The sequence below is a fragment of the Squalius cephalus genome, assembly GCF_949319135.1.
Source record: "Squalius cephalus genome assembly, chromosome: 10".
Lineage (NCBI taxonomy): Eukaryota > Metazoa > Chordata > Actinopteri > Cypriniformes > Leuciscidae > Squalius > Squalius cephalus.
In genome coordinates this window covers 33,909,348-33,924,546 of record NC_137131.1, presented here as the reverse complement: position 1 = coordinate 33,924,546, position 15,199 = coordinate 33,909,348, and the positions used below count along the sequence as shown (strand labels likewise).

Genomic DNA, 15,199 nt, shown 5'->3' with positions numbered 1-15,199 from the left:
GTCTCATGTCATTCTGAACAGGCCAATGTCAGTCTCATCTGCAGGGTTAGTCGCTGTAGCGGGGCGAAAGGTGGTGGCGATTCTAGGGGCCCCTGGAACGGTAAAATATTTATTTTACATTTACAAAATTACATCTCAGAATATGCATGCCGTGTGGCCAAAAGTCTGGTTTTCATTAAATGGAATACAAAATATAATAATTCAGCAAGACCATTAGATGCCAAAATACACATCAGATCACATCTCACATGATTCTTGTTTTGACTGTTTTGGAATGTGAGACTGTGTTGGTGACGTTCTAATTTAAGAGACAGCAGCCAGCGCTCGCGGCTCAGGCGCGTCAGGACAGTTCCACATAAACGGATAAAACCGGACCAATAGCAAGCGCAGAGTAACGGTGGGCGTGGCCAGAGCGCATGGTGGAGACGCTTAAACCGAAGGAGCGTAATTCAAACTCACACTTCAGTAGATGATCACAGCTGATACTGCGAGTGCGAGGAGCAATTTATTGTGACTTCCATCAGGTCGGAATGAAAAGCGGCCAAGCAGAAGGGACAAGGACGCTGAAATAACTCAAGGGAGGACGATAAAGCTCATCTGAGATGCTCGACCTTTTTCTCGTCCAGACATTTCTCAGCAAGGGATTTGCGTCGTTTGTTTGTGTTTTAATGCGCTTGTCTCGCTCTGTTCTTACAACGAAAAAAATCAGTTTGGCTCTGAAGTAAGTCGAAACAGATGCAACGGTTTTACGAACTGCGCATACAGAGAGACATTCGCAGGATTACCAAAACCTCAGAGAGTGTCAGTGTATGACACTGTCCAGCATCTGAGAAGCTCAGGGGAGACAGCTGCTCCCACAGACTTCAGGACTTTATAAATCAGCCATATACGATCATATGAGTGCAGCTTACAGTACACCGTTCATGATGATGCAGCGTCCGGTGGGAAGCACCACTGCATTCAGCATTGACTCGCTCATCGGAGGTCCACCGCAGCCCAGTCCGGGACACTTCGTGTACACGGGCTATCCCATGTTTATGCCCTACAGGTCAGTGGTGCTACCTCCTCCGCCACCGCCACCTCCTCCAACTCTTCCTCAGAGCGCGCTCCCCGCGACCCATCCGCACCACCCGATCCCGGGCTTACCCAGCGGGTTCTGCTCCAGTCTGGCGCAGGGCATGGCGCTCACATCCACGCTAATGGCCACGTTACCCGGCGGCTTCTCCAGCTCGCCGTCTCAGCAGCACCAGGACGCGGCGAGGAAGCTGAGCTCTCAGTCCATTCACGCCATGTTTGATAAATCTCAGGATATTCGTTTGGATGGAGAGGATGGGAAAACGTTTCCAACGAAAGATTCAACGACCCTTCCGTCATTTCACGACTCGCAGTCCGTGCACACCTCTACAGGTGAGAAAAAGCCAGCCTTCAGAAGTCTTCACACTTTCAGAGGAGGGTTGCATTGAACTAAGTCCTTATTGTTTGAGAAGTCTTTAAAAATGATATTTTGAAGAGCAAAACTGATCATGCCATGCATGTTACATAATAGTAAATTTACTGATAGTCCCATAGTTGTTACTGATTGTTGTGTTCTCAAATTTTTAAATATAGCCTACTTAAAATAATTAGAAATATGTATTTTTCTTTCTGCTTTCTAAGAAGCAAATTGTGTATGTCTGCTTTAGGCCTATACGCTAAAATTTGTTTTGTCACTTAAAATTCAGTTTACCGAGTTGCAACGAGAAATGTGGGACGGAAATAATTATATAAAATCTCCCGGAAATAAAATGTCATGATTGTGGAATTTCAGTGACACACACGTGAATTAAAGGCCCAAATCAAGTTTTCCAGGGAATAGTGCCTGAGGCCGAGCTGCCATCAAGGACTAAATTAGCTCATTTTAATTGAGGGATCGGAGGGCCAGCGGTGTTTAAATGTCCATAAAACTGTAAGCAGAATTCACTTTCGCCTGGATATGTAGCAGAGTAAAATAAATGTAGTCCCGCATTATTGTAATATAGCCTATACCATGTCTGCAATGTAAAGAAAAATGACATTAGCTGAAGGGACCATTTTTATATTGAAATCTGAAATTATGAAAAAATAAGTCATATGCAAAAATAATGCATGTTCACACAAAAAAAAAAAAAAAAAGCCAAATGATCTCAAGGAGATGTAGAAGGGGGAGAACTTTTAGGCCGGTTTGTTTTGAGGTGTGCAAACTACTTTCCTAAGAGATCCATCACCGTGCGTAATTGCGCGTAAAAGTGGCAGCAATAAACAGGAAGAATGTGTTGCGAGACAAGACTAGGTCAGATTCAGAAAACACACAACTTTTTTTCCCCCACCACACTAGTCAAAACCAAAATCACAAATTACCTCACTGCAGATGCTTACATTTAGATGTTTTCTTCTGATAACAGTTCTCAAAGTAATTCTGCTTTTTATTTTATTCCCATAGTGCGAGGTCACAGCAAAGACGACGCGAAGGAGGATGAGTGTCACCGGAAAGATGAGAGCTTCTCCATGGACAGTGATTTAGATTACAGCTCCGATGACAACGGGCCCGGGAACGCGATGTGTCAGAAGGAAGATGGAGACGGCAACGGAGGACTGGACGATGGCGTCCACGGTGGGAATGGGGCGGGAAACACCACGTCCACCGGGAAAAATCGGAGGAGGAGGACGGCTTTTACGAGCGAGCAGCTCTTAGAACTGGAAAAGGAGTTTCACTGTAAGAAATACCTATCACTCACAGAACGCTCACAGATCGCCCATGCCTTAAAGCTCAGCGAGGTGCAAGTCAAGATCTGGTTTCAGAACCGGAGAGCCAAGTGGAAACGTGTCAAAGCGGGAAACGTGAACTCCAAAACCGGAGAGCCCTCCAGAAACCCGAAAATTGTGGTGCCCATTCCGGTGCATGTTAGTCGCTTTGCAATACGCAGCCAACATCAACAGTTAGAACAGGCCAGACCTTGATACACTAGAGGACCAAGACAATTCTGAGAAATCTAAATATAACCAAACTGTTCTTGAGGAACCCAGGACACGACGCAACCTATATATATATATATATATATATATATATATATATATATATATATATATATATAGTTTTCGTTTAAACTACAGAGTTGTGCAAACGGGGGGAAAAGAAAGCAACAGACTCAGTTTGAACGAAAAGGTTGGAAGGGAGAAACTGCTGTTTTATTTCCAACTTTGGACCAAATCACGTACAAATTTTAGTTCTTGAATTTCCACGATGTATTTAAAAACTTAATCAGTTTTATGTTTAGTTTTGTGTGACTGTCTAGTTCAAGTGTTTTTGGCAGAGATGAATATTATCCTAAAAGGAGCACTTCTGGTCTCTGCTGAAGAACACAATATAATTCAATTAATAGTAAAATTAACACCATTCCCTCGAATTTATAAAACAACCTGTTAAATATGTGCTTTTTATTTTTTATGGTAAATAGCCTTTATTTAATTTTTTTTTTCTTGCATTCATTTCCCTTTTTCTGTAACCTTTTCAGACGTCACGGGCACATTGCTAATTTATTTAATATTGTGAGAAGAAAAAAAAAAAACATGCTAACGTTTCATGAGTTTACTGACTTCAGAATATTGTGTGGATTAAAGCTGGACCATAAATAATTGTTTAAAAAAAATTGTCCTTTTTTAAAAAAAATGTAATGCAAAAACTCTATTCACTGAAGTGCGCGTGAGGGGGAAATAACAAACTACATCATCAATTCAAAAACATTGAATGGGTTAGACTTGTTTCTTTACATTATTTGTGTAACTTTTGTCTTTATTACTTTTGATTTATAATTTGTAGCTATATTTTAAACATAAGTTAATAATAATTACTGCTAATAATGTTATTTTATTGCACGTGCACAACGGCCTTCCGCTTGCGCCATCTGTTCCGCGCAGTCTCTGTTAGTACAGATGATCTGAAATCATCTAACCCTGTCAGGTTTGAATCGGGTGTTGGGACAGGAGGGTGTGGTTCATGAATAGATGTCAGGGTCATGATGAGAGACACAACCTCGTGTCAGCCTTGATCTCAGGCCGGCGTTGACCTGCCTTATTTTATACGACGAAAAGTAACGAGCCTATTCGTCACACACGGGGCACGTCGGGAAAGATTGAGACGCAAATGTAAATCAAAAATAATTTCGCAAACAGCTCTGCTGTATATGCAATTGACCATAATACAATAAACCTCGCAGCTCCTGAAATTTCTATATTTCATGTACATATTTTTTTTCCATACTCATTTCGACAAATTGCTCATAGGCCAATTCAAACCTCTTTTTTAAAAAAGTAGCCTACACCAATTTCAATACTTTATTTATCAATATGATCATATAATATTAGCTATATAATTCTGCATTTGTGTCTGCATGCAAGCTTGTCGAAATATACATTATTCTCAACAAACATATACAGCCTACAGGTTCATAGTTTCCAAATTCGACAGATTAATAACGACTTTTTTACAGCAAACTTTAACCCTGTTATTTTCTCCAAACTTTACACATTCATTACAGTCATTTAAGAAAATTATTTATTGACATATAATTAATATAAGTAGAATTTGTAATAAGTATATTTGTATTAATTTAGAAAACATTTATTTACCTTTTTTTTTTAAATCAAGTAGAAATTAGTAAATACTTGGTAAATGAGAAAATAAAAGATTCTATTTACTATTTACTGCGTCCATGTTACAAGCTATGCAATTATAATTGATTACTTTAATAATACCAAAAACAGTTTAATTACAGTCTGCTGTGCAAACTTTTTTGTAGTAATCAGCATGTACCTTTCTATATATATAAAGTAACATGAAAAATGTAACGTGAAACAAAAAAGTTCTTATGACTGCAGTGGTTAATAGACTCAAGTTTCATATTTAAACTGGAATTCTAATTTTTCGTCCTAGAAAAATTGAATTATTGTTGGTAGTAGATTTATTGTTGTATGCAAGTGCAAGTCCTGAGCATCGCAATAGATCAGACATCATCAGTGCCTCATCACTCACACACACACACACACACACACACACACACACAGCACTGTAGACAATTGAAATGTGCTGGTCTGAATGATGTTGGAAAATAGACAATGCTTTCATGTCCACTGACATGAAAACTGTGCAGAAAGGCATTTCATAAGGAACCGTGATGAGAGAGAGAAAGAGAGATCTGACAATTACCTAAACTCTAATGAATTTTTGTGCAAATTGTAATCAAGGCTGTCCGTAGTGTCTGACAGATAAATGGGCCCGCGGGGATCGGCTCGGGCCGCAGCTTTTCACTCCAGCTTGTCCCTCCTGCACTAAATTAACAGCGTCAAATGAACCTCCAATGATTAATCCTGACGCAGAGCACTGGCTGCAGAACCAGGGACAGCACCGAAACACACACATATGCTGGAACTTTCTGTGTTCAACAACAAAGATAACACTAATGAGAGAAGGACAAAGACACATTTGATTTTTTTTTTCAACTTCTGTGATTTTGTAACATGAAACATTACTCAAAGTAATTTTAAACATTTTTTTTTATGAAATAAAACCTTTTTAAATTATGACCAACTTAATTATAATCATAATGAGAGATTAAGATTAAAGATTATTATTTTTTTGGTTATAGATCTGCATTGACAAACGCACCTCCATGCAAAAAAAAAATCTAATTTCTGAAATGTTATTCAATCTTTTACCAGTATAAAGCACAAAAAGTTTTAGTGCTTTATGTGAGATTTATCAAAACAAAGCAGTCGTTCATTGTTGCTTTTAGTTTCGATTTTTCTAATAGATCTAAAAATTCCAATATTATGATTTTATAGTAACAATCATAACTGCTATTAATAATTAAGCATGTTTTTTCAATGAGCAATCAGTTTGTGTATGTAAAGGAGAGCGGGTGAGTTATAAAACCAGTTTAACCAATTTGAAAAGTGCTACAGGGATGAAATCACTTACAAATCATACACACATATGTATAATATTTACAGATCCTGAAATAAAAAGGATTACAAGACAAAACAGAATTTTAAGGTAAGTACAATTTCATGTCTGGGTTATAACTGGAGTTGAGATCATATTAATTCATGTTAAATGACAGAACAGGTGTCATCTGATTCTTGTTCAACTTGCTATATAACAAATTATATATATCATATATTAAATACATTTTTTAAAAGTTTCATGGCCTGGCCGAAAAAAACAAAAAAAACAGGGAATAAGCATTTTGCACAAAACAGGACAGTAGGATATATTTGACAATTGCGAGAAACTAACACACACACGTTCTATCCCCTTACACTAAACCTTCCATCACAGAAAACTTTCTGCATTTTTACATTAATAAAACATCATTTGGTATGACTTGTTTTTTGTTTTCCTTGAGGGGCCTGACCAAATGGCCCCATAATGTCAAAATGTTCACATTTTACTATCTTTGTGGGGACATTTGGTCCTCTCAGTGTAGGTTAAACAAGAACACACACACACACACACACACACACACACACACACACACACACACACACACACACACACACACAGAGTGTTCATGTTTTAAAGGGGCATTCCATAGACATAATGTTTTTTATACTATACAAACTGTATATTCTATCCCCTAACCCTAAACCTACCCATCACAGAAAACTTTCATCATTTTACAAATGTTCCAAAAGTCACCAGTGTTTAGTATGATTAATAAGCTGTTTTCCTCATGTGGACCGAAAAAATTTCCACACAAGGACAAGGATTTCAGACATTGCTATCTTTGTGGAGACATTTTGTCCCCATAACGTAAGGTTAACCAGGACCTCTCACACACACACACCTGTTTTATGCACTTATTTTATTTGCTATTTTCATTGAATTTCCTATAATTGGCCATTTAGAAGAAAAGTGTTTACAGTAAAATGAAGATGGGGTGATGATGGTTATGACAGTATGAATTTATGCATGCATTTTAAAACGTCCATGTTTTCTATTAGTGTTTCACCCCACCTCGGAACGGATGATTAAGTACAGCACTCTTTGCACTTGACATTAATTCACACAATTTAAGCATGAGTAGTAGATTTATTAACTATAATTTGTAGCAGAGAAATATAGGGTTACATCAAAGATAAGACACTGAGTTACAGCAGTTAAACAGAATGCATTACAACACACCCGTCTCAGTACGGCAGGATTAGAGAGTGTGATTTTCCAGCTCTTTCTCTCTGAACATTTGGATTATCATCACAACATGATGGTGCAGCTCACGCCTCATTTCAGGGCTTCTCTAGCATTTCTAATGCCATTATTGTGTGTGTGAGAGGGACACACACACATATCATGATAGATGAACAGCTCTGTTAATGCACTGAACCAGTGCTGTGCCTCATTGGATTTCTAAGTGGAACTGATTTATGATGAGAGATGATCAGACTAGATCTGGACAAGATGCTTCAGGGTTTTGTGGTTCTGGACCACCACTGACATTCTAAGGATTCATTTCCCATGGCTCCTTTAGCCTGTCAACCTTCAACAGCTTACAAGCTGCAAATGTTTGTGAAAGGAATTATAAGAAAACAAACACACTTCCTGTCAGTCACTCATAATCACGCTCCTACTTCCCCTCTCAACCACGAAACATTTCCTCTTTCTATAGATTGCTCTTTTCTCTCTCTCTGCCTTGTCTAATCTCTTTAATTACATCTGTTTTCCTGGGCTGCTGAGGCCTCTTTTGTCCTCCCGGTCAGGGGGCAGACTCAAGCCCCGCATCCCCTCCTTGGATGCTTTGTGGAGCAGCGGCTCTCTTCCTGCGAAGGAAAGGATGAGAAGGGGATTAGAGGATCTTTATCTCATTAGAGACACAGTGAGTCGGCAGGACCCGGCTTTAACGCCTTCATCTGCACCGCGGAGGCCGGAGAGAGGATCGCACCCGCTGAGAAACCCAAACTAGGCGTTTGGGCTGCGGACATGCGAGAAGCACAAAACATGCACGCGTGTTTCGATTAGCTTAATACTTCCTGAAACACAGTTGATTTGGGTTTAAGATCTGTGAAGTAAATGCCAATATGTATACATTTATATATATATATATATATATATATATATATATATATATATATATATATATATACACACTTTAAGTATTATGAATCAGTATTATATTATAAAGTAACATACCGTGTATATATAATAAATAATACTATACATATACAGTTGTATATGTAATTATTCAACCCCCTGAACAGAATCCCCCACAACACAAATCAGCAAAATAGGTGTTGTCACAAGCACACCTGATGCAACTAATCAAGGGCTTCATTAGTTGCAGCAGGTGTATTTGAGCTAGAACACATGAAATACCTGAACTGGCTAGGTTTGTTGAGTGTTACAATTGACTTCAAATATGGATAAGTCAAAAGAATGGTCCAAAAAGTTAATAGAAGGATATCATCACCCTTCACAAACATGGGACAGGATACAAAAATATGGCAAAAGCACTAAATGTTCCTAGAGACACTGTTGGAAGCATAGTGTGCAAGTTCAAAGTTGAAAGAACAGTGGTTACACCTGGACGGAGCAGAAAAAGGAAGCTATCAACGACTGTTACCAGATTTCTGAGAAGGTAGGTTCAGAAAAACCCTTGAGTGACTGCAAAAGACCTGCAGCAAGACTTTGTGGCAACAGGCACTGAGGTTTCAGCTTGGACAGTACGGCTCGTACAAAACGCAGATAGTTTCCAAGCCAACTCCAAGACGTACACCACTGATGACCCAAAAGCACAGGAAAAGTGCTCAAAATCATATAAATAAACCACAGAACTTTTGGGATTCTGTTCTGTGGAGCGATGAAACAAAATTGGAACTTTTCGGCCCTATGGATCAGCGGTATGTCTGGAGGAAGAAGAATGAAGCATATGCTGAAAAGAACACTTTTAATATATTGATATTAATATCAATGTGTATCCAGCACATCCCAAAGACTTTTAATGAATTTAAGGTCTGAATTCATGGGTGAAAAATATTCTTCTCCCAACCATTCTTTCACAATTTGAGCCTGATGAATCTTGGCATTGTCATCCTGGAATATGGCCATGATGTGTCTTCCTACATGGTTGTTTAAGAAATGAAAAGCTACACACACCATCAATTAGGGTTAGAGTAACTGTTAAAAAACATATAACATGCTAGAAACATAATAATCACTGCAATAATGATCCAATCATAGAGTCTTGAGCATTTGCCTATTTAAATCAAAACAACCACTTACATACATACATATAGTATACATATACATATATATATATATACATATATATACACAACACATACACACACACACTATTAAATTAATTCCAGGAGAGAACATTATATTAAGAAGCTTTTTATTGAAAAGAGACATTACAGTATAAGACTCTGCATCAGGTATAATTTTCAACACAGTACTGTACAGCTGACACAAACTCAATATAATAACAACAATAATAATTAGAAATACAACACCGATAATTCGAATCAGAATGATAGTAGTGATGTCAATGGACTGAATAAAGGAACAAATGCAAAACCCAAGTAGTGTGAGAGAGCTCCTCCCCTTTCAGATTAGCATATTCATAAATAATTAAACGGGTCTCTTGGGTTTGAACATAACACGGAGACTGTTGATGAAATGAGGTAACGAACACAAACGAAAACAAAGTAAACAAACACTACAGGTTTCTCCATTTTTACATCTATTTACACAAAGCGACGACCGGTGAATGGAAACTGAAAGAAAAAAACGAGGATATGTTCAAGCAACTTGGAACGTACTGATAAAGCCCCCAACTGTCTGCATTATCTGCTCACAAGGGCTGGCATGATCCTTTGGTTGCTGTCATGGTATTGGTTGGATTTTTGTCTCTTTTGCTCATTCATGCTTTCTTTATTCAGTTACAGACAGATGATCAAAAAAGAAGTTTTACTCAAAGGGATGGATTACAAAAGAAGGAGATGGGAGGACTGAGAGAGAAAAAAAAAAGGAAAAAAAAAAAAAAAAAGGAAATGTTCACAAGTTGTTCATAAGGGTTTTTTCATATTAAAATGGCAGACTCTTTAGCGTCACCTGTCAGGGTACAGTCATTTTATGAAGACGAAGACATTTACACAAGGAAGAGAACATTTACATCCGTTCATGCAAAAAGAAAAAAAAAGAAAAACGACTTTTTTCACAGAAAGGATTCAAAGTGGACATTATATTGTGGGTTCTTCACAACAAGTGATCGGTGTTCTGTAGTGCATTTAGTCATAAATAATGGTTATTGTGGTAAAGCCTCTAAAGGCCTGCTACGTTATATACAAGGCGAAATCTGCACCCTTTTGAGCTGAAAATCAACATACCTCAATATTTCTCTCATAGTTTACATCCTCACATCCTTCACTAAAGCTTTTCAACTCTCACTGTTTTCTAAACTATCTAAGTTTCTCTACATATTCCCAAAATGTCTATCAACAAGCTTGAAGACTTTCCAGATTGTTTGTATTGCAGAATATCAATTCCACAACACAGAGCCAACGCATCTCCAACCCCAAGCCAAGTACCTTCACATTTCTACTACCTAGCGAAGAGTAAAATCAATGGAAGCTGAGATTAAATGATCAAAGCCCATTAAATCATATTATGGAGTAAGTCAATATCAAACCCTGCATGGGATCTTCTGTAATGATATACGACCTGAGACAGAGTCTTACATCGGCTTTACATCTCTCAATAACAATGGCAGCTCGGACCGCTGGGGTGACGTTCAAGAACGCTGCGAGAAATTATTACTCGTGTGTCTACCTGGCGGAATTTTGGCTTCGTATTGCTTTAATACTCCTTGACACACAATAAAGGAAGAAGATAAAGGCAAAGAGGAAAAATAAGCTCTGAAGAACAATTCAGAGAAATAGGGAGCGGAAAGAGGGACCTCGACTCAAACAGGCACACTTTCAGACACCAAAACCTGCACTGAAACAAGAAAAGGGGCTGGTAAAAATATAATAATAAAGGCTTATGCCGGGGGGGGGGGGGGGGGGGGGGTGTTTTCTTCAAATACTTTCAATATAGTACACTACTTAGAGAAAAAATAGAATGAAAGAGAAGGAAGAAGTATGTACAGATTGGGATTGAAGACCCAGAGAGCCCTTCTCTTCACTGAGATACATGAGGTTTCGGACTCTGCAGTGTAAAGTGTGTGAACAGCAACAGACAGAGATGACCTGAGAGAGGCACGCCACTGTACGAAAGCAACGGCCACCATGAGCAGATTGCATTACAAAAAAGTCCTGCATTTCATGATATTCTGTGCTGAGAGACGAAGCAACCTACCTGTGATATTACTTTCATTAAAACGAGGAAAAGCATAGCGGTGCATTTTTTTTTTGATGATGAACATGGGCAATGGGCAACATATAAGGCTAGTTTGACGTGTAGAAAGATTAAAAATTGGCTAAATAAAAGCTGGTGAAAGTAAAAAATGTAATTCCCTTTTTACATCTGAGAAACATAAATCTTTAAACACCTTTTTAAGAATCCTCCGTTGGTCCAGTAATGAGCACTAAGACAAATGCTACTCAACAATGTTAAAACAAAAAAGGTTTAAAAGACCATGTCAGATTTTTAAACTTCAAATGTATGACTCAACATTTGGGTGTTTTCCGTAAATGTCATTACATCCTTTCACATTCCTTTAAAATAAAGAAAAGAAGACATAATGGACATACTGACTGAAAAAGAGTCAGAACAGATGCAAAGAAAAAGTCTGAGGGAGAGAGAGAACAGACAGAAAAACCAGTGTCAAAGGGGTGAGATGAAAGTCCAGACACGCATGGTGGACTTCTGGGTCATTTTGAAGATTCGGTGTAAAAGTATCCCATCATTTCCTATTGGACTCCACAGAAAAGAGGCTGATAAGATGCGTCACCAGTTACCAAATACATACACACCCTTTTCTCCCATCACGCACTTGGTAGCTTCAACTGGCGCAGTCAGAAAAGCAGAATCCAGGGTTGTTTTCATTTTTGTTCCACGATGCAGCGAGACATTGGACGAGGGCACTCTCCCAAAAAAATAGAAGACACGACTGGCCAAGACCTTGCCATGACAACGTTTCCAACTAGAGGGATTGTAGAGTCAGGGTGCGGATCGTTTCACAAGAGGCAAGGGGAGGCCGTGAGTGCAAACACAGTAGCTCTTCTCATGCTTCATCATCATCATCATCATCATCATCATCATTCCCTTGAGTCTGCTATAGTTTCATGATTCTGATGCAGTGGTGGAGCTGTACATATGAAGGTGTGTATAGAGAGGGAGGAGGAGTGCATGTTCATGTGTATGTGTTTTATTCCTCATATAACTGCACTGTTCATGCTGCTGCAGCTGTTATTGCGATTATTGTTCCTGCGGGACAGGTTGGGAGTGGCCATGAGCGGGTAACGCTCGTCGGGACAGCCGTACTGAAGGAGGATGTCCATACACTCCTGACTGTTAGCTTGCCGTGCGTACGCCAATGCCGTATTGCCGTGAGCATCCCGTGCCATGATGTCCACGCCGTACTACAGAGAGACAGATGAAGAGAGTTAGCAAGAGAACACCTGAACATAAAGTCAGACAAATCCTCTGCTGTTCCTGGCTGTGTGTAACACCTGTCACTAATATCCTTCATAAAAATGCTTTGTAATTATTATTATTAATATATAATTATTGTTTTATTTTAGATTATTATATTATTTTATTATTTAAATAAGGTCCCTGTTTTAACACCATGAGCAAAGAGACCGTTATTGAAGAATGTAGTTAAAAACTATATTTGAGCTCTCCGATAAGAGAAAGGCAGTACAATAGTATTAAAAAAAAGACTTTAACACTAGAACTGCCATGGCGGTCATTTTGACCGTTTCGAATTTTATATCTGCAATAACTTTGTTGAAAAAATAAATACAATCTTGCTGGTACCTGACTTTTACTAAAAGTGTCTGTATTTTCATTTAAAATGTTTTTCATATAAATTACACATAAGGAAAAAAAACAAATGAATATTTACCTATTTCGGCCATACACGGTCATATTGACCGCACTGAATTTCGCAGTATTATTATAGGCTATACCAATATACACAACAATAAAATGTGGTAAAAAATACACTAAACATATTCAACAACAAATTATTTAAATGTAATGATATTCAGAACAGAACAAGAATGAAAAAATAACTATAAACAAGCCAAAATGAAATACTATATAAGCGAAAGTGAAAATAAGCGGCGTTAGGCTCACGTAACTCTCTAATTAGAATCAAAATGTTTCAACATTTGCGATGTATTTGGATGGTAAACTATTCTTTATTATAGGCTTTGTACTTCACTCACGTTCCAATATCGACGGAAAAAATCATCCTCTTCACACGCGCAAAATGGTACGAATTGCACTAGGCTACTGACAAACAGAGCAGTGGAATTTTTATATGTTAGGTTGACTATTTTATTATTAGATTTTATTATGGCTATAATGAACAGGCTGCAATGTCAAGATTGCAATGCTGGAATATGGTGTGTGTGTGTGTGTGTGTGTGTCGTCGGGCGCGGGCGCGATCGAACAGTGGAAACATGAAAACAGGCTACTCCGTCATTTTGTTCAGGACATCTACGGATATTATTTATTTATATATGTATAATTAAACTTGTTTAAATGTACAGTTTGGTGTTGTTTTGTTTTTAAAAGACATCCTAATACAATAAATGCATTAATCTCTCAATTGGGTATTTATCATTAAAGATATAGAGTTTGGAATCTAGCGGTCAAAATGACCGCTTGCGGCAGTTCTAGTACTTATGGAATTCTGGCACTTCTAGTGTTAAAGTCGACATGAAACAGAAGTTGCAAGTCTTTTCTTCTCTATTGTGACGTATATCCGAGTGAAACGGCTTCTTGAACAAGAAAAAAAATGAGGGCGGAACTTTATTTTGTCCATCAAAAATTATTGTTTGAAAATTGATTTTTATTGCAAAAATATTCCTTACGTTTTAAATGGACCTCAGGGTGATATATGTAATAATATTAAAAAAAATATATGTCTCCAAATGATTAAAATTGTTCTGATTAGGATTATAATGGCAGAATGGCTTAAAGGAGAACTCCGGTCAATTTTAACATTGAGCTCATTTTTTTGTAAATTTGGAGTGCTGTCAGTACAGAGAACAACGACAAAAATCGGTGTTGCCTACACCGATTTTTGTCGTTGTCTTGATTTGTTCCAATTCAAACAGAATCATTTTAAGAATAATAATAAAAAAAATCTGTATCTTATCGGTTATCTGCACATTACTGCTTAATGTCTTCACTAGAAATATGTCAAATTCTTGAATAGAGCTTTTATGGGCTTACTGTCAGGTATATTTATGCAATAGTTATCTTTACTTCTCTCATTCAAACACAAGATATTTTCTGTTCTTCAGAATGAATCAAAACAGGAAAACACAAATACTGACCAATAATTATTTAATTATTAAACACTTTATGGACTCAATTCCATCATTCAAAAAAAAAAAAAAAAAAAAAAAAAAAAAAAAATTTTTCTTTTATTTATTTTTTGTTCCATTTTCTTACTGCGGAAATTGTTGGTTAAACATCAGACAGGAGTGGTGCACAGTGCACCTGACAAATATTCACCCTTGGTGTAGAAAGACAGTTGAGCTTTTAGGTTTCACGTTTGGTGTGAAAAGGTCTTTACTCAAACACACCCTGGCCAGTAGTTGGCTGTGATAAGACGAGTGTGTGCTGTAGCTCTTACCCATATGAGCAGTTGCGTGATCACAACATTCCCCTTGCGGCTGGCCAGGTGCAGGGCTGTCCGGCCGTCACCTTCCCCGCAGGTTTCGTTGACCTCATCTCTGGAGCCGTTGGCCAGCAGTATGACCACGAAGCGCAGGTCTTCCTCCGCTGTGGCCCGCAGTAGCTGCTGTCCTAGAGACAGCTCTGTGCACGCCAGCGATGCCAAAAACAACTTCTGCTCGTATTTGGCCCTGATCCAGCGCTCACGTTCCTCTCTGAAACAACACACACACAGAATCTACAGTTAGGCTCAAGATTGAATTAACGCGGGGCCGTCAACACGCGGTTCGCACCGGTGGCATGTTTTGATCTGGCTCTCATTCCAAATGA

General features: G+C 38.3%; 2 protein-coding genes across 5 annotated transcripts in view; one reads left to right on the top strand and one right to left on the bottom strand.

The window, feature by feature from the left end:
• The first annotated feature begins 428 nt into the window (after positions 1–428).
• On the top strand, positions 429–3,642 carry gbx2 (gastrulation brain homeobox 2). Its single transcript, XM_079883397.1, has 2 exons — positions 429–1,407; positions 2,459–3,642. Exons 1-2 carry the CDS (start codon positions 897–899, stop codon positions 2,974–2,976), a joined length of 1,029 nt encoding a protein of 342 aa, XP_079739523.1. The 5' UTR covers positions 429–896; the 3' UTR covers positions 2,977–3,642.
• Positions 3,643–9,395: 5,753 nt separating this feature from the next.
• agap1 (ArfGAP with GTPase domain, ankyrin repeat and PH domain 1) overlaps positions 9,396–15,199 on the bottom strand; it is a 204,366-nt gene continuing 198,562 nt past the window's right edge. For all 4 annotated transcript variants that reach the window (XM_079883366.1, XM_079883367.1, XM_079883368.1 and 1 more), the window contains 2 exons: positions 14,829–15,084; positions 9,396–12,594 (listed from right to left, as the gene is read on the bottom strand). In XM_079883366.1, the coding sequence (XP_079739492.1) occupies positions 12,388–12,594; positions 14,829–15,084 (463 nt within the window). In that variant the 3' untranslated portion in view covers positions 9,396–12,387. The remainder of the gene's footprint in view (positions 12,595–14,828; positions 15,085–15,199) is intronic.

Excerpts from the sequence above, each read along its gene's own strand:
- gbx2 (XM_079883397.1), top strand. The coding sequence starts at position 897 with ATGAGTGCAGCTTACAGTACACCGTTCATGATGATGCAGCGTCCGGTG. Across the intron at positions 1,408-2,458 it reads GTCCGTGCACACCTCTACAG|TGCGAGGTCACAGCAAAGAC; the intron begins GTGAGAAAAAGC and ends TTATTCCCATAG.